The sequence below is a fragment of the Oncorhynchus masou genome, chromosome 15 (assembly GCF_036934945.1).
Source record: "Oncorhynchus masou masou isolate Uvic2021 chromosome 15, UVic_Omas_1.1, whole genome shotgun sequence".
Classification (NCBI taxonomy): Eukaryota; Metazoa; Chordata; class Actinopteri; order Salmoniformes; family Salmonidae; genus Oncorhynchus; species Oncorhynchus masou.
The window spans coordinates 19,381,456-19,405,721 of record NC_088226.1 but is presented as its reverse complement, the minus strand read 5'-3'; the positions used below and the strand labels follow the sequence as shown (position 1 = coordinate 19,405,721).

The following is a 24,266-nucleotide window of genomic DNA, read 5'->3' as shown; positions in this document are numbered from 1 at the left end:
GCTCATGATGTAGGAATGTGTGTCAAAAAAACGTATGTAATTGCCTACCCTATTGGATTGTTGCCTTATAGCCAATAGGTGGCACTAGTGCTGCATGCATTAGCCTGGATGTCAATGCAGACACAATGACGCCGACAGACAGCTCGAAGCCTATTACTTTTTCAATTAAGACATGTTTTACCGTAGGCTAAACTGACATGCATACCTTTAAAAAAAGATTGATTGCCATTACTCACTGGTTTTAAGGAGGTAATTTAGGGATCAATTCCATACATTTAGGCCTATTTATTATGCGCAGTGATATTCCGCGGCAGGTTCACATAGATACAACACCAAAGGCTTTTTGCGTTGCACACACCATCAGCAGCTACGCCTTGCAAAATGTCAAGGCGTTGCAGAAAGAGGAAGATCAAGTGAGCTACACGACACACACAGCCAAGTGGTAAGTAAAACAGCTTCTCTTTTTTGGTAACGCAAGTCGGGAGATTCTCCAGCCCTACTTTTGGTACTGCTTCTGCAAAGTGATGATGGACTTATAAAGTGCTTTTTTTCAGCTAACAAGTTCCCACAAGGGTCTCGTGGAGAGGTTGAAGTCGCCACGGGTTTCCAAGGAAGAGAGTTGCGCGAAAAGGGTCGCCATGAAGGACCAAAGCTGTACTGATGAAATTACACAAATCTTCCAAGAGGCTGCGCCGGCGAGACAAGCCCTGTTGGACAACTACAACAACCTGATGAACGTGGCCGAATACTGCGAGAATAACTACCTGCAGGTGAGATGGAAGTTTAGTGCAGACATCCGTTTAGGACACGCCCTAAGTTATACCGTAGCTAGTCGACATGGCATAGCATATCAATTAATGTGTAGTTGAACAAATAGCCCACAGTACCATTACTTTCACAGAAACGAGAATAAGCTATTCAAATCAAGGTCCTACATCATGCATCAATCCAGCTAAATAGTGAAAGAGAATGGTTTATCTCTCAGCTCATTTCACAACACAACTGTTTTCACACAGCGTAAAAAAGTATGTGGACACCCCTTCAAATGAGTGGATTTGGCTATTTCAGCCACTCCTGTTGCTGACAGGTGTATAAAATCGAGCACACCGCCATGCCATCCCCACAGAAAAACATTGGAAGTAGAATGGCCTTACTGAACAAGTCAATTCGTAAAATGCCTGCCCTGCTAGAGCTGTTATTGTCACAGAATGGGGCCGCTGAGTACTGTAGCCCTTAGCAAAAAGTGCCTGTCCTTGGTTGAAAACTGCCTCTAGAATCCACGTCAGCACAATAACCTTTCATCGGAGCTTCATGAAATGGGTTTCCATGGTCAAGCAGCTGCACACAAACCTAAGATAACCATGCACAATGCCAAGCGCCAGCTGGATGGTGTAAAGCTCGCCGACATTGGACTCTGGAGCAGTGGAAACGTGTTCTCTGGAGTGATGAATCACACTTCACCATCTGGCAGTCCGACGTATGATTCTGGGTTTGGCGGATGCTAGGAGAACGCTACCTGCCCCAATGCATAGTGCCAACTGTCCCTTTTGAAGAGCTCTTTTTGGTTCTAGGTAGAACCCTTTTTTGTTCCAGGTAGAACCCTCTGTGGAAAGGATGGGTTCTTCAAAGGGTTCTGCTATGGGGACAGTCGAAGAATCATTTTAGGTTTGCGATGGAACCTTTTGGGTCGCCACACCGGCAGAACCTTTCCAGTTTAAAAGTTTCTTTGAGGAACCCCTCTGAAAAAGGTCTTAGAGGAACCCCTGTGTAAAGATTCCAACCGGGACCTTTTTGTGATGGGAGGCGTTCCACCTTTTGAAAACAAAATACATTGTAGGTGTGGCAGCCTATCAGATTGGAGTCATGGCTTTCCGATTGTTATTTTTGGTCACATGTTAGCGTAAATGTCATTCCTGTTCATAATGGTAAGTTTGTAAACTGCAAATTAAAATGTCCCTTTGAATATTTATGCATATTACACATAGTGTAATGTAATATATTAACATTGCTGTGTTCATACAGTAATAAAGTGGTAACTACCCCAACTTTGGGATTTAAATAGGCTCATACCTCTGTTAGCGTCATTGAAGCTATACATCTGCCAGTGTTCAACCTTAACATGTGATAACAATACAATAGAATAGATGAACAGGAATGACATTTACTCTCACATGCTGACTAGACCCGGCACACGCGCGCATGTTGATTTTGTCCATCGACAACAGACGCGATGAGGACACGCAGGTTGAAATATCAAAACAAACTCTGAACCAACTATGTTAATTTGGGGACAGGTTGAAACACATGAGACATTCATGGTCATTTAGCTAGCTAGCTTGTTGCTAGATAATTTGTCCTGGGATATAAACATTGGGTTGTTATTTTACTTGAAATGCACAAGGTCTTTTTTTTCTGGATCTTAGTAAAAATTTTGACCCATTTTGATTCGCACAAAATCATGTTCTGGCTACCAGACGCTTGTTGACACGAGCGAGCAGTTTGGATTAAATTATTGAATAACATGTATGTGTACGTTTATTTTGCAACGCTCGCGCATGCAACGTGGCTGGTGTGGTCAGCATGTAACGGGTGGCCCCCAAAATATATATCTCCACTCAAGGGTTCCTCCATAAATGCCATGCTACGCTGAACCATTCAAGGTTCCTCCAAGAACCCATCAAGTAACCGAATGTGCAAATATGAACGATGACTAGAACCTCCAGGGTTCCTTGAATCACCACTAATTCTAAGAGTGTAGTATACCACGTGACCAAAGTGGTTCCTAATTCAGCTTCTTAAGTTACTCTTTACATATTGACCAATGGAGATCATGTTTGGGGCCACCAAGCCAAAACTTGGCAGTGAAATCATTTAAATTGTGATGGTGAGTAAAAAAAAAGAAAATTGATTTCACCTAATTTTAACATTCTATCATAAACAGCACATGTTCAACTTCGTGAAAAATGTTTTCAAATCACAATAGATAAAGACAATTACTATTGTAAGTGCCTCTCTTCAGCGTAGTTAAATCATGGGAAAAAAATGCTGTGCCCGATTTAAATGAGAACTGTACAACGGTCCACAATTTGTCAAAGTGTAGGTCTGTGTCTTGTGCTTCCAATTAGTGTTTATACTATTACTTTACTACTATACAGCTCTACAGTGGAGTTTTAGCAGTGTTATGGTGCGTTCGTAACCAAGTGGGAAATAAGAATTTACCACATCTGGGAAAAATCCACTTGAACGGCACTCCAACTGGTAATTATTAATTGGCATGCTGACTACAGAAATCTTCACCAGAACTGTTGCCAGAGAATGCAATGTTAATTTCTCTACCATAAGCCGCCTTCAACGTCATTTTAGAGAATTTGGTAGTACGTCCAACCGGTCTCACAACTACAGACCACGTGTATGGCGTCGTGTGAGTAAGCGGTTTGCTGATGTGAACTTTGTGAACAGAGTGCCCCATGGTGGATGGTGGGAGTGGGGTTATGGTATGGTCAGGGATAAGATACGGACAAAAATCACAATTCTATTTTATCGATGGCAATTTGAATGCACAGAGATACCGTGACGAGATCCTGAGGCCCATTGTCGTGCCATTCATCTGCCGCCATCACCTCATGTTTCAGCATGATAATACATGGCCCCATGTCGGAAAGATCTGTACATAATTCCTGGAAGCTGAACATATTCCAGTTCTGCCATGGCCTACATACTCACTAGACATGTCACACATTGAGCATGTCTGGGATACTCTGGATCGACATGCATGACAGCGTGTTCCAGTTCCCGCCAATATCCAGCAACTTCGCACGGCCATTGAAGAGGAGTGGGACAACATTCCACAGGCCACAATCCACAGCCTGATCAACTCTATGCGAGGATGTGTCGGGCTGCATGAGGCAAATGGGGGTCCCACCAGATACTGAATGGTGTTCTGATCCTCACCCCTACTTAAAAAAAAGGTATCTGTGACCAACAGATGCATATCTGTATCAGATGCACATCAGATGCATACCCAGTCATGAAATCAATCCATAGATTAGGGCCTAATGAATTTATTTCAATTGACTGATTTCCTTATAATAACTGTAACTCAGTAAAATGTTGAAATTGTTGCATGCTGCGTTTTTGTTCAGTGTACATTAAGAAACATTCATGTCAAAGAAAGAGGAACAGATTAGTTTATGTAGTCAGAAGTACCCACACTAGTTTAGAAAGCTTACAGAATTGACAAAGAGCATTCCTGTGCTTGTATTCTAATCTAGTGTGAACACTGGAACAGTGATGCGGCTAGAGTTTGCATTATCAAGATGAGCAAGACGAAGTGCACTTCCGGTGACACCCACCTCCTTCAAATATTTCAGTGTAAAGAGAGGATTTCGAGATGAAGAGAAACACAACTGAGTGCCTCCTAATTGGTTGTGTCTGTGTGTGACGTGTCTCTCCATCGGCATTTGAGTGAGAGAGAAATAGTGTTCATCTGAGCACAGAAAGTAACACAGGAAGTCTCTGTGCATCTGCGTGTTAGAAGTGAGCATGCATTATGTGCCCATTTCTATGTGACTGTGAAGGAGTGCACATATAAGGGCAGGCTCTACTTCCCCATGCTGTGCAGCCTATTGTCAACCAAGTTGTTAGGTGATGCTCTAAATACTGAAGTAGCCTGCTGGAACATGTCTGATTGCAACACAGCAAATTGGACAATGTTACCTAAGTGGTGATTTTTCAGTGTAACATTACAAAGTTTTATTTCAGGAGTGAAATTAACTCTCAGTGGTGTAAAAGAACCCCAGTGTTAATGTTAAGAACCAGTGTTGAGTGTATGTCTGATTCTGTCCGATTTTCTTGGTGTAGAGTAAAACGTTCACATCAAAACCAAACCAACATTATGTGATTTCCCAGCATGCTCTACTGCAGCTCGATTATTTAGGATTGTTTTTAATACCTGTGTTTTTGAACAGATATTGATTGATCCATCTTATGCTACACAAAGATAAATTGCATACATTTTTCTAAACGAATTCAATCACTGAAATAGTTGTTCCAGTTTAAATGGTTTAGGTAGGCTCCTTTATCAATTTTCCTAACCCTGGCAGTCATTCTTAATGCAGATTGCAGGTGAATAAAAATTACAACTGTTGGCTGCCCTAACTCTGGCTGGATTCCAATGGGAATTACATATCACTTTGCAAGCAGCATAATGTGACTTGCAGGCCTGATGTGGCCTGTAAACCAGTAGTTTTGTAACACCACTGTGTTGGGGTAAAACATGGCCATCAAAGTAAGACCTTATGATATACTGTATGTAACATATTGTCATAAACAGTTTAGCAGTAGGACCTCGGTGAAGTCTACAGGACTGAGAATGAATGAATTCAACAATCATGTCTCTGTCACTAACAAGTACAGTGGTAACTCTATAATTCACTCAAAAAGGCAACGCACAGTCTCAAATTATATTGGGGTCGTGGGCGGCGTGGCTTTGAATTATTTAGTTTTGGCCACCCGTGAGTAGAAGTGTTGTATCAATTAAGTGGTCTATGGTTATGTGTAAAAAAAAAAAAAAATCTATTGTGTTATTGACTGTACGTTTGTTTATTCCATGTGTAACTCTGTGTTGTTGTTTGTGTCGCTTTGCTTTATCTTGGCCAGGTCACAGTAAATGAGAGCTTGTTCTCAACTGGCCTACCTGGTTAAATAAAGGTGAAATCAAAAACATTTTAAATTAAAGTCTGACCGCGTCTGCTGACAGTTCTGAAGTCTTTGTAAAACCTTACATAAAGAGCAGGTGCCAATAACGACTTGTAAATAATGTTATAGTGTCCAACATGAAATTAACTTGTCAAGAGATACGGACCTTTTAGTGTGATGGTTAAAAATGCTATATGAGGTGTTATTGCATAACACCATTGGTGTAAACTATATTCACTTACTAGTGTTAGAAATGCTTTGTGAGGTGTTATTGCACGACACTGAAAGTGTTAATTCCCCATCACTGACAAAGTGTAACAGCGTCAGCACTAAGCTCATTGTTAATTTAACGCACAAATGTGTGGACCTGTAACGACACTTGCCCAGTGTGAAATGTAACACTGTCAGAGTTGATTTAACACTGGAGAAATTGCTGTGTACGTTCACCATGAAATGAAATAGAATTGTGAAGGCAGCGATCAGGCTGTTTCTTCCAGGCTAGTAAATAGGTGCTTTCACTGGGCATCTAAAAAAGGGGGCATTGTGTTTAGCACTGAGCTGTGTGTTTCAATATTATCGACGAATTAGAACAGGAAGGAATTCTACTGTGTGAGGAGGAAGTGCGAGGTCTGATTTCACTGCTCTTCTCAGACACTTCAACAGCATCATATGACTCATAACTCTGAAAAATGTCCTCCCACATTGCCAATTTCAAAATGAGATGCTACCATTATCATGATTGTTATGATCCCCAAGTGATCAAATAAAATAAAATTGTATTAGTCACATGCGCTGAATACAACATGTGTAGACCTTACAGTGAAATGCTTACTTACAAGCCCCTAACTAACAATGCAGTTTAAAAAATTAAAGAATAAGAAAAAGAAATAAAAGGAACAAGTAATTAAAGAGCAGCAGTAATTAACAATAGCGAGACTATATACAGGGGGGTACCGGTACATAGTCAATGTGCGGGGGAACCGGTTAGTCGAGGAAATTGAGGTAATATCTACATGTAGGTAGAGTTATGAAAGTGACTATGCATAGATAATAACAGAGAGTAGCAGTGGTGTAAAATGGGAGATGGGGGTGAGGTGGGCACTTCAAATAGTCTGGGTAGCCATTTGATTAGATGTTCAGGAGTCTTATGGTTTGGGGGTAGAAACTGTTTAGAAGCCTCTTGGACCTAGACTTGTAGCTCTGATACCGCTTGCCGTGCGGTAGCAGAGAGAACAGTCTATGACCAAGGTGGCTGGAGTCTTTGACAATGTTTAGGGCCTTCCTCTGACACTGCCTGATATAGAGGTCCTGGATGGCAGGATGCTTGGCCCCAGTGATGTACTGGGCCGTTCACACTACCCTCTGTAGTGCCTTTTTATTGAACCTTTATTTAACTAGGCAAGTCAGTTAAGAACAAATTCTTATTTACAATGACAGCTTAGGAACAGTGGGTTAACTGCATTGTTCAGGGGCAGAATGACAGATTTTTACCTTGTCAGCTCGGGGATTCGATTTAGCAACCCTTCGGTTACTGGCCCAATGCTCTAACCACTAGGCTACCTGCCACCCCACGGCCAGGCACAACATACTGTGCCATACGGTCTGCCTTGCAATCGGAGGCCGAGCAGTTGCCATACCAGGCTGTGATGCAACCAATCAGGATGCTCTTGATGGTGCAGCTGTAGAACCTTCTGAGGACCCATGCCAAATATTTTCAGTCTCCTGAGGGGGAATAGGTTTTGTCATGCCCTCTTCATGACTGTCTTGGTGTGCTTGGTGTGTTGGTGATGTGGACACCAAGGAACTTGAAGCTCTCAATCTGCTCTACTACAGCCCCATCGATGAGAATGGGGGCATACACGGTCCTCCTTTTCTTGTAGTCTACAATCATCTCCTTTGTCTTGATCATATTGAGGGAGAGGTTGTTGTCCGGCCAGGTCCCTGACCTCCTCCCTATAGGCTGTCTCATTGTTGTCGGTGATCAGGCCTACCAATGTTGTGTCATCGGCAAATGTAAAGATGGTGTTGGAGTCGTGCCTGGCCATACAGTCATGAGTGAACAGGGAGGGGACTGAGCACGCATCCCTGAGGGGTCCCTGTGTTGAGGATCTGTGTGGAATATGTTGTTATCTACCCTTACCACCTGGGGGCAGCCTGTCAGGAAGTCCAGGATCCAGTTGCAGAGGGAAGTGTTTAGTCCCAGGTTCCTTAGCTTATTGATGAGCTTTGAGGGTACTATGGTGTTGAACACTGAGCTGTAGTCAATGAATAACATTCTCACATAGGTGTTCCTTTTGTCCAGGTGGAAAAGGGCAGTGTGGAGTGCAATAGAGATTGCATAATCTGTGGATCTATTAGGGTGGTATGCAAATTGGAGTGGGTCTAGGGTTTCTGGGATAATGGTGTTGATGTGAGCCATGACCAGCCTTTCAAACACTTCATGGCTACTGAAGTGAGTGCTACGGGTCTCGGACAGGGAGAGGTTGAAAATGTCAGTGAAGACACTTGCAAGTTGTCAGCACATGCTCACAGTATATGACCTGGTAATCCATCTGGCCCTGTGGCCTTCTGAATGTTGACCTGTTTAAAGGTCTTACTCACATCAGCTGCGGAGAGCATGATCACACAGTCATCCGGAACAGCTGGTGCTCTCATGCATGTTTCAGTGTTATTTGCCTCGAAGCGAGCATAGAAGTAGTTTAGCTCATCTGGTAGGCTTGTGTTACTGGGCAGTTATCGGCTCTGCTTCCCTTTGTAGTCTGTAATGGTTTGCAAGCCCTGCCACATCCAATCAGCGTCAGAGCCGGTGTAGTACGATTCGATCTTAGTCCTATTGACGCTTTTCCTGTTTGATGGTTGGTCGGAGGGCATAGCGGGATTTCTTGTAAACTTGTAGTGTTGCGTTCCTTGAAAGCGGCAGCTCTATCCTTTAGCTCAGTGCCAATGTTGCCTGTATCCATGCTTCTGGTTGGGCTATGTACGTACGGTCACTGTGGGGATGACGTCATCAATGCTCTTATTGATGAAGCCAATGACCGGTGTGGTGTATTCCTCAATGCCATCGGAAGAATCCCCAAACATTTTCCAGTCTGTGCTATCAAAATAGTCCTCTAGCTTAGCATCTGCTTCATCTGACCACTTTTTTATTGACTGAGTCACTGGTGCTTCCTGCTTTTGAATCAGGAGGATAGAATTATGGTCAGATTTGCCAAATGGAGGGCGAGGGAGAGCTTTGTATGCTTATCTGTGTGTGGAGTAAAGGTGGTCTAGAGTTGTTTTCCCTCTAGTTGCATATTTAACATGCTGATAGAAATGAGGTAAAACTAATTTAAGTTTCCCTGCATTAAAGTCACCGGTCACTAGGAGCGTCGCCTCTGGATGAGCATTTTCCTGTTTGCTTATGGCAGAATACAGCTCATTGAGTGCGGTCTTAGTGCCAGCATCGGTCTGTGGTGGTCTGTGGACAGCTACGAAAAATACAGATGAAAACTCTCTAGGTAGATAGTGTCGTCTACAGCTTATCATGAGATACTCTACCTCAGGCGAACAAAACCGTGAGACTTCCTTAGATATCGTGCACCAGCTGTTTACAAATATACATTGTCCACTCCCCTTGTCTTACCAGACGCCACTGTTCTTTCCCACCGATACAGCATATATCCATCTAGCTTTATATTGATTATGTCATCGTTCAGCCACGACTCCGTGAAGTATAAGATAATACATTTTTTAATGTCTTGTTGGTCTCGTTGGTAGCAATCTTCCTCGTCGATTTTATTTTCCAATGATTACATGTTAGCTACTAGAACGGAAGGCGGTGGGGGTGTATTCGATCACCTACGAATTCTCAGAAGACAGCCCGACCTCTGTCCTCTTTTACTCTGCCTTCTCTTCAAAAAAATGAGGGGGATTTGGGCCTGTTCCCGGCAAAGCAGTATGACGTTCTCGTCGGGCTCGTTAAAGGAAGAAAAAAAAGCTTCTGCCAGTTCGTGGTGAGTAACAGCTGTTCGGATGTCCAGAAGTTATTTTCGGCCATAAGAGACGGTAGCAGCAACATTATGTACAGAATAAGTTAAAGAATAAGTTACAAACAACTCACAAAAAAAAAAAAATTGGTTAGGAGCGCGTAAAATGCCAGCCATCTTTTCCGGCGCCATGATACACACGTTGGCTAATCATAATCGCACTCTATTGTTTGGCATTTGTGCCATGAGCATCATGCATGCATTTATTTTTTTCATGACTGTCAGTCTCTCCATGTCTCTCTCTCTCTCTCTCTCTCTGTATTTCTCTCCCTTTCTTCTCTCTCTCTCCCTCCCGTTAGGCAGGTGCAGATGCGGCCAAGGCCCTGGAGGAGACTAAGAACTTCACCACCCAGTCTCTGGCCAGTGTGGCCTACCAGATCAGCAACCTCGCCTCCAACGTCCTCAAGCTGCTGGATGCACAGAACTCCCAGCTCAGACACATGGAGTCCTCTGTCAACCTCATCGGACAGGTAGCATGTCTAGCATGTCTCAACTTATGTGTTAGGTTCCGATTCAGTTTCAGGAAGAGAACACAAGCATGTGTATATTAGCAGCAGTGGTGGTTGGTGCCGAGGAGGGAGGACGATTATTTTTTCATAAGCATGGCCTAATTTCTATTACAGCATATTGGATGACTGTCATTCATATTCCATTTACCCAGCTCAATGTAACATCGCTAGGTTTAGGTTACTACAGGATACTCAAATTGTCTCTATACCCATCATGAGGTTGCTACAACCTAGCCTATGAATGAAAGTTTACAATGTAGGTGCACAGGTCGAGAGAAATTTGAAAGGTGACATACATTAACACATTCAATACCGCCTTGTACACTCTTGCCTCCATCTAGCTGATCTAGGGTGTAATCATTAGTCCAACAGTTGCAAACAAGAGTTTATTTTGGACAAATTCAGGTATGTTTATACCCATTTCGTTCCATTTGCCTCTGTTTAAGAAACGTTTTTGGCAGAAATAATACACCCCTGGTCACATGCAAACACTGTTCACTTTCATAGCAGTCACATACAAACAGCATTATCACTTTGATCATTGTATAGTCCTTCTCACATATATGCCCTCTCCTCCTCTCAACTTTTCCCTTAGCTTGTGGACTTCTTCAGTGCTTAACACATCAGTGGTCTGGGACCAGGCAAGGAAACCTTTCTAAGCAAAACCTTCTTATCATAACCGTTAACCGCCACACACAGCCTACATCGTTGTCACCATATTGTCATATTCAACATAGCTACTAGAACTAACGCGTTAGTAAACCTGTGACAATCATGCAGTACAGTGTACAGTCATCAGCAGGCAGTTTAGCAGTTACACTGGTAAGCCCCGGTGGCAATACATTTGTAAAAACCAAAAGCTTACCTTCACTTTGGAAGAGTTCCAGTGTTTGATAGCCATAGTCAGCTAACTAACATAGCATCCCTCTTTGTTTGAGCCGGGTGTTTGAGTAGGCTAAATGAACTAGCTGCATTTGTTAGCTAAGTAAGTGAACATGTCAAAAAAAGAACTGAAATATAGCTAGATTTCTCTCTCTCTTATTCATTTTTGAAGAAATGAATTTGTTCAAAACTGTTAAACTATTGTCTTTCTCTCTCATTGAGTCACCGACTCATTTTATGCACTGCAGTGCTAGCTAGCTGTGTCTTATGCTTTCAGTACTAGATTCATTCTCTGATCATTTGATTGGATGGACAACATGTCAGTTCATGCGGCAAGAGCTCTGATAGGTTGGAGGACGTACTTCAGAAGTTGTCATAATTGCTGTGTAAGTCTATGGAAGGTGTGAGAACCACGAGCCTCCGAGGTTTTGTGTTGAAGTCAATGTACCTAGAGGAGAACGGAAACTAGCTGTCCTCGCTACACCATGGTGCTACCCTACAGATGGCTGTTGAGGCTACTGTAGACCTTCATTGTAAAACAGTGTGTTTTAATCAATTATTTGGTGACGTGAATTTATTTTGCATAGTTTTATCTAAAAAGGATAACTTTTTTTAGTGTTTCACTATTTATATTTTTCTGTAATTTACTGAGGAGGATGGTCCTCCCCTTCCTCCTCTGAGAAGCCTCCACTGGTTAGCAGAAATGCACAGTTATCCTTGTTAAAAAGGCAGGTTTGCATTTTAGCAAACCTGCCCCCCCCCCACCTCCCCTCTCTTACACCAGCCCAACTGTCTCCCGCTGTCCCCCCCTACCCCTCTCTGTAGCCCCACTGTCCCCAAAGCTGGCACAGACCCCAGGCATTCCTGCATGCTCCGTGCCCAGCATTATCATACGGAACCAGGTCGCCTGAGGAGGGGGTTGGGGATGGAGGGGCGAGTGGGTTAAGGGGCTACAGTGTGAACTTTGACCTTCAACGCAGAGCATCATAGGGGCTGGGATGGATTGTTCCTTCCTGCTAACCTCTGATTGATGTCCTCCATTGTCTTCTGGCACCCATGAAGGGTCCCGAACAACTGTATACTAAATGATAGGGCTCACTTGAACTTCCTCTATTTGGGGGGAGGAAAGAAAGTTTGACAATATTACCACGTTCATGAATGAGCTTTATTGAGCTAATGATGTTGTCAGAGAAAGGGTACCATGCTATTCCATCCTGTATGGTTTATTTTGTATTTTAGAAAAAGTTTTACCAGAGGGGAGGAATTAAGAATGGCACATGTTTATCTGTAGTTAAAAAACAAACATTTTTTTTTAAGTGTTCTTGGTTCATATCCTGATGGCAACATCCTCTGCCTCCTGTCTTGTAGACAGTGGACATGCACAGAGAGAAGGTGGCCCGGAGAGAGATCGGGGCTTTCACCACAGCCAAGAGGGTTCCCCGCAGTCACAAAATAATCCCCCCGGCAACAGGCAAGGAGCCCAAACCCAAGTACACCCGTAGTCCCATCACCTACTCGAACCTGGACACACAGGGACATGGCATGAAGGTGAGACGTGAGTTCTCGAGTTCAAGTGCAATTACTCACAACACATGTTTTACCTAACATTCCCACGCCATTGAAAAAAGGTCAACGGTTAAAAGAAATACTTTCCCTGCAAGTGTCTTACTATACAGCTACAAAACGGTACACTACTGTACATTGCAATCAGTGTTCAGTAGTAGTGTTGGAAATGACTGAGGTGCAAATGTAATTACGTGTTACAAAGTTGGTGAAAACGACTTTTCAAAACCAGGATACCACGGCGGGAGACAAAGGCACCGTCGCTTTCCTTAGCCCTCTCGACGAACCTTTCTGATGCAGCTAGGCAGCAGCAGACGTTATTCTCTACCGCCGTGCCTCTAGTCTACACCACATCCACTTAGAGTGGAGCAGTTTATTACGTAGTACCGACCTCGATTAGCACACACACACACACAAGCATGCACGGATGCAACACACTCACGCACGCACACACACACACACACACACACACACACAGATTAAGCAGCCAGCAGGCCACTGTGCACCGTGGGAAAATGGCTAGACGCACTAATTAGTTTTGCCAAGTCTAAGCCGCTTCATTGATGCTCCAACACAATTCACTCATCTACAACACATGCACACACACACACACACACACACACACACAAACTACCTCTTCTTTTTCCCTCTGCTCTCCCTTTCTCTCTCTTTCTCTCACCACTTCCCCACAGGATTCTGGTAAGCTGCTGGGGAAACCAGGGTCAACACGCAAACATGGCGGCACCATCAGGTATGATGCTGACACTGCTGGCTCCATTTGACTGCTCTGCTCTCACACTGTCAGTCTAATTGTAGCTGTTTCACTTCCTGTGAATAGTCATTCAGACAGGAAGCCTACTTTCCGCACGTCCTCTATGCTCAGTGGTCCACAAAAACACTTCATTTAACTTTTATTCAAGACCAGAAACATCAGCAAAAGAAATCCTTAAAATAATTTGTGTGTGCTGTGGGTAGGGTTGTGGGGAAGGAGGTTAAACAGTATTCATGGCTAACTACACCTCCTGTCCAATCATGTTTGTTGTGTTCATTCAGTAGGGGATTGAATGCCATTCAGCCAGAGGGAGATTTACTGTTGGCAGGAGAAAGAGCACAGAGCTTTCACAATGTGATTATGCCAAAAACAAACCAGGAAGTATAGAAATCAAAATATGCGGGTATCATTTGCACTGAGTAGTATATTTAAACTGTTAAGTGAGAGAAGATAACATCTCTCAGTCAATGTGCATGATTTGAAGCTTTCTGCACGTTTCTCACTATTTGTGAGTTGATAGAGCTGGTCTGTGTGATTTCAAGTGCCAGTATTTGTGATGATGCTATGTGACACTTACGGCTGTGTGTGTGTGTGTTTTCAGCAGGAGCACTTCCAGAGCACCCCCAGAGCCTGTCCAGTGTCCCGTAGCCCCCTCTCTGTCTCGAGGAGCGTCCCTCACCTCTCTCCATGATCGCTCCATTGGGTAAAAAAACACTTCCTGGAAACAGTTTTACTGTACACACATAAGCTTCGACACTTACTACTAAACAGTCCATTCCTTACGAGTACTCAGACACCTTAGTTAAGTGAGGTGCTTCTGGATTTGTATATTTTGTGTGTTAATTAGCCTGTAGAATATCTCCCCAGACCAATATCTCCCCAGACCATTGAAATATACCCCGAGTTTAATTTGACTTTGCCCTCCCCCTCCTGTAACAGGTCCAGCTTCGGCAAGGCCGTGCCTCCCCCCGTGGTCCCCAGCTGGCCCACGTCACCTGACTCTGACATCATCACCACCCTGCTGGAGGAGGCCACGCCCCCACCACCACCCCTGTCTCTGATGGAGGATGGTGACGCCACCATAACCACTCCGGCCTCTCCTCCTCCTCGCATGGCGCCGCCTGCCTCCTCTCTGGATGTCCCTCCTCCCCCTCCACTGCCTCCCGCAACCAGCACCCCTAAACCTGCCCATACCAGCCTAGCCTACATCCCACCTCCCCCTGCCCCACCCCCACTGGAGACTGGTAAGTGTCTGTATAACACTTTATCATGAATTTCGTAAAACATGAATACACTTTTTGTAACCAGCGTACATACTATTAGTAATTGATTGTAAACGTATTGTATGAGTAACTAAAGTACATTAACATGTCATAAAATGAATATCACACTCAATATCAAACATCTAGGTGGAAAATATTGCTTGTTTTTGTGTTGCCCACACTGTGAGAGAGCTCACGCACACTGCACAGCACAGTGTAGCAGAGGAAATGAGAACACGTAGTGTGCATAGAGACACCTAGGGACATGCACATGCGGACATATCTCGAGGCAGAAAACCAGGAACAAACAACCTTGTGCCTGCACTGTGATACTAAGAAATAAATACTTTTATGGCCTAGTTGCATGACTGTGTTACTGATTTCACACGGTATGAAACGCTGAATATCAACTTAAATCAGATGAAGGAAGCAGATACTCTTCCATGAATATACTATTTTCTTAGTGGCTGAAGAGAACGGCTTCCCGCCTCCTATGCCACCACCATCTGACGAGCCTCTCCCTCCACCAACCAGTGAGGGCCTGGAGCTCCCTGGCCCTCCCCGTCCACCGAGTGATGAGGTGGATGAAGGTAAAAGGAGTGGGTTGGTTTGGTGGGCCACCCAGCCCTAATTGTGTCACACTGTACTTTTAATGGTCTTTCAACAAGTGGTTTTGAAAGGACTCTAGAATGAGACCTCACATCCATTTCTAATGCCGCAAAGGATCTGATTTGTTAAAATGCTGGTATCTATTTGTTTTGTTTAGCTGTCTGTCTGTCTTTCTATGCAGAGCATGCTCGCTGATGCTGATCTTTGGTGTTTTCTTGTCCTTATCTCTGTTATTAGACTCTTCCGTGTCTCTCTCTCTTTCTGTGTCTGTCTGCTTGACCTTTGACTTGTCTCTCTCCGGTTCAGCTCTGCAGCCCAGATGGTCTTGTTTACGTCGTCACCCCCCCAGCTTGCACTCCATGTCCCTCAGGGCCCGCAAAGGTCCTAGCTCTCGCTCGCTCTACACTCGCTCGCTCTTCCTGCCAACCATCCAATCACGTAAGGCTACATTGGCAACCTACCCCATCCCAGGTCTTACCCCCAGCTGTAGTCCAAGATGCCCTCATGACTTAGTATTAATATACCAATCATTAGTTCATGATGAGCTGAACATGGCTAATGCGAAACTGGTTTAATATTACACCACCGTTGTTTAAGTTTATGATGCATGATGAAAGTTCAAGCCTTGCTTAAGCAATTGTGTTAGCTTCATATTAGTGCTAGCATTAGCATTTGGACCATCGTTGTAAAAAAATCATTTGTTCTTAACTGACTTGCCTAGTTAAATAAAGGTCCAATAAAACATTGATTAAAATACATGTGGAGTCCCCGCTAAAGACCCCTTTTGGTTGATCTGATGTCATCTTTCTCCGTCACCCATTCCTACCTCTCCCTCTGTGACCTCAACGGTCAGTCATGATCCCCCCTCCCCCTTCATATCCCCCTCCCCTCACCCCTCCCCGTGTCGCTGAGCCCCCTGTCCAGCCTGCCCGCCCGCCTGGATCACCTGGGTAAGTGGGGACTGTGTGCGACCGCAGTACACCCTCCAGGCCATGGAGAGGGGGGCGTGAGAGGGTGATTTCTGTCCAAATGACTGCATCACTGGTGCTGCTTCTGCTTCTGCTGCTATTGCTGTTGAGTCTACTGTGTTGGAAGGTAAAGCCATGGACAGATTCTGTCCTCTAAAAGTCCGTCAGACACTGGGTTGGTAACGTCTTTGTTTTTTCCTTGATAGATATGATGTCTTGTGTTTTTCAATATAACAGATAACACCTTATGTGTAGAAAAGGGTTTCAAATAAGCTAGGTACTGGAAATTGATTTAAAGAGTCCTCGGAACAAGTTATGCAGTATTTTTTTTTACATTTTAAGTCATTTAGCAGACGCTCTTATCCAGAGCGACTTACAAATTGGTGAATTCACCTTCTGACATCCAGTGGAACAGCCACTTTACAATAGTGCATCTAAATCATTTAAGGGGGGAGGGGGTGAGAAGGATTACTTATCCTATCCTAGGTATTCCTTGAAGAGGTGGGGTTTCAGGTGTCTCCGGAAGGTGGTGATTGACTCCGCTGTCCTGGCGTCGTGAGGGAGTTTGTTCCACCATTGGGGGGCCAGAGCAGCGAACAGTTTTGACTGGGCTGAGCGGGAACTGTACTTCCTCAGTGGTAGGGAGGCGAGCAGGCCAGAGGTGGATGAACGCAGTGCCCTTGTTTGGGTGTAGGGCCTGATCAGAGCCTGGAGGTACTGCGGTGCCGTTCCCCTCACAGCTCCGTAGGCAAGCACCATGGTCTTGTAGCGGATGCGAGCTTCAACTGGAAGCCAGTGGAGAGAGCGGAGGAGCGGGGTGACGTGAGAGAACTTGGGAAGGTTGAACACCAGACGGGCTGCGGCGTTCTGGATGAGTTGTAGGGGTTTAATGGCACAGGCAGGGAGCCCAGCCAACAGCGAGTTGCAGTAATCCAGACGGGAGATGACAAGTGCCTGGATTAGGACCTGCGTCGCTTCCTGTGTGAGGCAGGGTCGTACTCTGCGGATGTTGTAGAGCATGAACCTACAGGAACGGGCCACCGCCTTGATGTTAGTTGAGAACGACAGGGTGTTGTCCAGGATCACGCCAAGGTTCTTAGCGCTGTGGGAGGAGGACACAATGGAGTTGTCAACCGTGATGGCGAGATCATGGAACGGGCAGTCCTTCCCCGGGAGGAAGAGCAGCTCCGTCTTGCCGAGGTTCAGCTTGAGGTGGTGATCCGTCATCCACACTGATATGTCTGCCAGACATGCAGAGATGCGATTCGCCACCTGGTCATCAGAAGGGGAAAGGAGAAGATTAATTGTGTGTCGTCTGCATAGCAATGATAGGAGAGACCATGTGAGGTTATGACAGAGCCAAGTGACTTGGTGTATAGCGAGAATAGGAGAGGGCCTAGAACAGAGCCCTGGGGGACACCAGTGGTGAGAGCGCGTGGCGAGGAGACAGATTCTCGCCACGCCACCTGGTAGGAGCGACCTGTCAGGTAGGACGCAATCCAAGCGTGGGCCGCGCCGGAGATGCCCAACTCGGAGAGGGTGGAGAGGAGGATCTGATGGTTCACAGTATCGAAGGCAGCCGATAGGTCTAGAAGGATGAGAGCAGAGGAGAGAGAGTTAGCTTTAGCAGTGCGGAGCGCCTCCATGATACAGAGAAGAGCAGTCTCAGTTGAATGACTAGTCTTGAAACCTGACTGATTTGGATCAAGAAGGTCATTCTGAGAGAGATAGCGGGAGAGCTGGCCAAGGACGGCACGTTCAAGAGTTTTGGAGAGAAAAGAAAGAAGGGATACTGGTCTGTAGTTGTTGACATCGGAGGGATCGAGTGTAGGTTTTTTCAGAAGGGGTGCAACTCTCGCTCTCTTGAAGACGGAAGGGACGTAGCCAGCAGTCAGGGATGAGTTGATGAGCGAGGTGAGGTAAGGGAGAAGGTCTCCGGAAATGGTCTGGAGAAGAGAGGAGGGGATAGGGTCAAGCGGGCAGGTTGTTGGGCGGCCGGCCGTCACAAGAAGCGAGATTTCATCTGGAGAGAGAGGGGAGAAAGAGGTCAGAGCACAGGGTAGGGCAGTGTGAGCAGAACCAGCGGTGTCGTTTGACTTAGCAAACGAGGATCGGATGTCGTTGACCTTCTTTTCAAAATGGTTGACGAAGTCATCTGCAGAGAGGGAGGAGGGGCGGAGGGGGAGGAGGATTCAGGAGGGAGGAGAAGGTGGCAAAGAGCTTCCTAGGGTTAGAGGCAGATGCTTGGAATTTAGAGTGGTAGAAAGTGGCTTTAGCAGCAGAGACAGAGGAGGAAAATGTAGAGAGGAGGGAGTGAAAGGATGCCAGGTCCGCAGGGAGTTTTCCTCCATTTCCGCTCGGCTGCCTGGAGCACTGTTCTGTGAGCTCGCAATGAGTCGTCGAGCCACGGAGCGGGAGGGGAGGACCGAGCCGGCCTGGAGGATAGGGGACATAGAGAGTCAAAGGATGCAGAAAGGGAAGAGAGGAGGGTTGAGGAGGCAGAATCAGGAGATAGGTTGGAGAAGGTATGAGCAGAGGGAAGAGATGATAGGATGGAAGAGGAGAGAGTAGCGGGGGAGAGAGAGCGAAGGTTGGGACGGCGCGATACCATCCGAGTAGGGGCAGTGTGGGAAGTGTTGGATGAGAGCGAGAGGGAAAAGGATACAAGGTAGTGGTCGGAGACTTGGAGGGGAGTTGCAATGAGGTTAGTGGAAGAACAGCATCTAGTAAAGATGAGGTCGAGCGTTTTGCTTGCCTTGTGAGTAGGGGGGGAAGGTGAGAGGGTGAGGTCAAAAGAGGAGAGGAGTGGAAAGAAGGAGGCAGAGAGGAATGAGTCAAAGGTAGACGTGGGGAGGTTAAAGTCGCCCAGGACTGTGAGAGGTGAGCCGTCCTCAGGAAAGGAGCTTATCAAGGCATCAAGCTCATTGATGAACTCTCCGAGGGAACCTGGAGGGCGATAAATGATAAGGATGTTAAGCTTGAAAGGGCTGGTAACTGTGACAGCATGGAATTCAAAGGAGGCGATAGACAGATGGGTAAGGGGAGAAAGAGAGAATGACCACTTGGGATTGATGAGGATCCCGGTGCCACCACCCCTCTGACCAGAAGCTCTCGGGGTGTGCGAGAACACGTGGGCGGACGAAGAGAGAGCAGTAGGAGTAGCAGTGTTATCTGTGGTGATCCATGTTTCCGTCAGTGCCAAGAAGTCGAGGGACTGGAGGGAGGCATAGGCTGAGATGAACTCTGCCTTGTTGGCCGCAGATCGGCAGTTCCAGAGGCTACCGGAGACCTGGAACTCCACGTGGGTCGTGCGCGCTGGGACCACCAGATTAGGGTGGCCGGCCACGGGTGGAGCGTTTGTATGGTCTGTGCAGAGAGGAGAGAACAGGGATAGATAGACACATAGTTGACAGGCTACAGAAGAGGCTACGCTAATGCAAAGGAGATTGGAATGACAAGTGGACTACACGTCTCGAATGTTCAGAAAGTTAAGCTTACGTAGCAAGAATCTTATTGACTAAAATGATTGAAATGATACAGTACTGCTGGAGTAGGCTAGCTGGCAGTGGCTGCGTTGTTGACACTACACTAATCAAGTCGTTCCGTCGAGTGTAATAGTTTCTACAGTGCTGCTATTCGGGGGCTAGCTGGCTAGCTAGCAGTGTTGATTGCGTTACGTTACGTTAAAAGAACGACAGTAGCTGGCTAGCTAAACCTAGAAAATCGCTCTAGACTACACAATTGTCTTAGATACAAAGACGGCTATGTAGCTAGCTAGCTACGATCAAACAAATCAAACCGTTGTACTGTAATGAAGTGAAATGAAAATGTGATACTACCTGTGGAGCGAAGCGGAATGTTGACCGGGTAGTTGAAGTTCTATTCGGTAGAGGTTGGCTAGCTGTTGGCTAGCTAGCTAGCAGTATCTCCTACGTTAAGGACGACAAATAGCTGGCTAGCTAACCTCGGTAAATTAAGATAATCACTCTAAGTCTACACACTCTAAACTACACAATTATCTTGGATACGAAGACAGCAAAGACAACTATGTAGCTAGCTAACACTACACTAATCGAGTCGTTCAGTTGAGTGTAATAGTTTCTACAGTGCTGGTGGACGGTGGACGTTAGCTAGCTGCTTAGCTAGCTGCTGGGCAGATAGCAGTGTAGACTACGTTAGGACGACGAAATACGATAATTACGCAATTATCTTTGATACAAAGACGGCTATGTAGCTAGCTAAGAAGAAATTGCTAAGATTAGACAAATCAAACCGTTGTACTATAATGAGTGTAATAGTTTCTACAGTGCTGGTGGACGGTGGACGTTAGCTAGCTGCTTAGCTAGCTGCTGGGCAGATAGCAGTGTAGACTACGTTAGAAAATTACGCAATTATCTTTGATACAAAGACGGCTATGTAGCTAGCTAAGAAGAAATTGCTAAGATTAGACAAATCAAACCGTTGTACTATAATGAAATGTAATGAAAATGTAATGAAAAGTTATACTACCTGCGGACCAAAGTGTAGATGCGACCGCTCGCTCCAACCCGGAACCCGGAATGTATAGTTTTGATACACTTTGGAACGTATGCTGAATTACTTGTATGGCAAGTGGTGCAGCCTATCATCAGTTCGGGTTTACAGTTGAAGACGGAAGTTAACATACACTTAGGTTGGAGTCATTAAAACTTGTTTTTCAACCACTCTTTGGCGAGTCAGTTTGGACATCTACTTTGTCCATGACACAAGTCATTTTCCCGACAATTGTTTACAGACAGATTATTTCACTTATAATTCACTGTATCACAATTCCAGTGGGTCAGAAGTTTACATACACTAAGTTGACTGTGCCTTTAAACAGCTTGGAAAATTCAAGAAAATTATGTCATGGCTTTAGAAGCTTTTGATAGGCTAATTGACAGTATTTGAGTCAATTGGAGGTGTACCTGTGGATGTATTTCAAGGCCTACCTTCAAAATCAGTGCCTCTTTGCTTGACATCATGGAAAAAGGAAAATAAATCAGCCAAGACCTCAGTTAAAGAAAGCAGTAGACATGTCCATCTGTACAAACAATAGTACGCATGTATAAACACCATGGGACCACGCAGCCGTCATACTGCTCAAGAAGGAAGCGTGTTCTGTCTCCTAGAGATGAACATACTTTTGTGTGAAAAGTGGAAATCAATCCCAGAACAACAGCAAAGGACCTTGTGAATATGCTGGAGGCAACAGGTACAAAAGTACCTATATCCACAGTAAAACGAGTCCTATATCGACATAACCTGAACAGCCGCTCAGCAAGGAAGAAGCCACTGCTCCAAAACCGCCATAAAAAAGCCAGCCTACGGTTTGCAACTGCACATGTGGACAAATATTGTACTTTTTGGAGAAATGTCCTCTGGTTTGATGAAACAAAAATAGAACTGTTTGGCCATAATGACCATTGTAATTTTTGGAGGACAAAGGGGGAGGCAGAACACCATCCCAACCGTGAAGCACGGGGGTGGCAGCATGATGTTGTGGGGGTGCTTTGCTGCAGGAGGGACTGGTGCATTTCACAATATAGATGGCATCATGAGGCAGGGAAATTATGTGGATATATTGAAGCAACATCTCAAGACATTAGTCAGGAAGTTAAAGCTTGGTCGCAAATAGTTCTTCTAAATGGACATTGACCCCAAGCATACTTCCAAAGTTGTGGCAAAATGGCTTAAGGACAACAAATTCAAGGTATTGGAGTGGCCATCACAAAGCCCTGACCTCAATCCCATAGAAAATTTGTGGGCAGACCTGAAAAGGTGTGTGCGAACAAGGAGGCCTACAATCCTGACTCGGTTACACCAGCTTTGTCAGGGGGAATGGGCCAAACTTATTGTGGAAACTTGTGGAATGCTACAAGAAACGTTTGACCCAAGTTAAACAATTTAAAGGCAATGCTACCAAATACTAATTGTGTATGTGTATGTAAACTTCCGACCCACTGGGAATGTGATGAAATAAATAAAAGCTGAAATAAATAATTCTCTCTACTATTATTCTGCCATTTCACATTCTTAAAATAAAGTGGTGATCCTAACTGACCTAAGACAGGGAATTTTTACTAGGATTAAATGTCAGGAATTGCAAAATAAGAGTTTAAATGTATTTGGCTAAGGTGTATGTAAATGTCCGACATCAACTGTATATGACTTTTGTCCAATCCTGTAGATCTGGTGATCCCAGCCCCTCCACCTCCACCTTTTACCGACAGCGTGGTGGGCTTTGATGACGACATGTCACCCCTACCCCCCCCTGCGGATTATGACACGACTGGCCCTGCAGACTTTTTGGAGAAAGGTATGATAGTGCTCCATGCGTATTCACCAATAGATACATTACTAAATGCAGTCATGGCCCGAATTGCATGCATACTTTTACAGTACTTATTCAATGTCTGACCAAATCATACCATAACATTTGGTCTATATTTGTGTTTTGTCTTGGTTGTCTCATTGCAATTCACTTTCCTTCCCAGTGGTGGCACTGTACAGCTACAACTCAGGGAAGCCTGGAGACTTGGTATTCCTGCAGGGAGAAGTCATCTACCTGATCAAGAGGAATGAAGATGGCTGGTGTGAGGGACTGCTCAACGGAGTAGAGGGATTCTTCCCTGGGAACTACGTAGATTCCTCCACCAGCTAAGATATTAGACCACTTAAAGGTAGACTCAGCGATATGACATATACGCAGAAAGTAAACAGCATAGTGGGTCAATTTCCTCTACAACTAAGAGTGTTGAAGCCCGAGGCTCAACTTTGTCCTCTGTTCTGGTCTTGTGGCTCCCATGTTGTAAAAGTGTGAAGCGAACCCGTGTACATGCGCAGATTCTGTGTGTGACTGTGTGAGAGCGGAGTCGTGCATCTCGCTTATCACAATATCTGTGGTGCTGCTCGTGGCAATGTCAATTTCGCTTATTCTACCTGTAATATGAAAAGGGAAAGTAGGCTCTGTCCACAAACAACCCCTAACCCTATACCCTAAGACTACCTAGGCACTTTATGTTGACCAGGAAGAATTGGACAGGTATAATCATACCTATTCACATCATTGGTAAAAAATCAATAACTATTGTAGCATCACCTGTCCCTTTGATAGGCCAGATGGAATTTCAAACACCAGAGTTTAGGGCTAGTGGTTGTTGGGTTGTTTCTTGATGGGGACATAGTCAACTATTAGCTTTGTAGAAAGACCTCTACTGACCTCTACAGGTCATAGTAATGTGAACGGAATATAAAGCAATATTTATACAGTGAATGATAACAGGATTCTGAAATATAGCCACTTTATAGCGCGAGGGGCTAGCTATATATTACCAAGAGGGTCACTAGGTAGGACAACTTAGTATCTGATATCTTTCAACCAAGACTAGATACAAGACTCAAAGTCGGCTTGCTGATTAACCATGAAGGTAGTGAACACTTGGTAAAGAGGGAAAATGCTTTGCAAGTTATATAATAGCTCTATGTCCTGTTAAGTATTGTTTTACAAGTACTGTAGTACCAGTATGTGAACTAGATTGGCCTCGCTGTTGTGCTCACTAGGACAAGCCCGGAACGCTGCAAAATGATGTGGTAAAGGTACATCTGTTTCCTTGTCTATGGAACCAGGCACTGTTTTGCTGCTGCAGTTTTTGGCTCTACAGGATGATATTGGTCTCTTAATTAGAATTGCACTAATATATGTTGTAATATTCAAACTAAGATGAAGTAATATATGGATTATTGAGAAAATTCATACCCCCCAAAAAAAATATTTGTCTGAATTCTATCACGTGGTGAAAATATTTTACTGTAGTGGTGTCATGATATTGAAAAATCTGAAAGTGCTTTTCAACTTGTTCATGTTTTCAGTTAGAGTTTCATTTTGATATTTAGTACATCCTTTTTAGATTGAACAATGTTTTATTGACATGTCTTTCAATAAATGCTTTTCCAAATGA

The 24,266-nt window shown here is 44.7% G+C and overlaps 1 protein-coding gene across 4 annotated transcripts; it reads left to right on the top strand.

The window, feature by feature from the left end:
• The first annotated feature begins 151 nt into the window (after positions 1-151).
• LOC135555829 (ABI gene family member 3-like) lies at positions 152-24,266 on the top strand. 4 transcript variants are annotated; one of them, XM_064988588.1, is made up of 10 exons: positions 152-442; positions 555-770; positions 10,022-10,192; positions 12,482-12,661; positions 13,369-13,427; positions 14,050-14,151; positions 14,388-14,692; positions 15,175-15,300; positions 22,496-22,624; positions 22,803-24,266. In XM_064988588.1, exons 2-10 carry the CDS (start codon positions 639-641, stop codon positions 22,967-22,969), a joined length of 1,371 nt encoding a protein of 456 aa, XP_064844660.1. In that variant the 5' UTR covers positions 152-442; positions 555-638; the 3' UTR covers positions 22,970-24,266. The 4 variants fall into 4 exon arrangements, with proteins under 4 accessions (XP_064844660.1, XP_064844661.1, XP_064844659.1 ...); XM_064988589.1 differs by lacking the exon at positions 152-442 and having other exon boundaries at positions 460-770; positions 14,053-14,151; XM_064988587.1 differs by lacking the exon at positions 152-442 and having other exon boundaries at positions 460-770.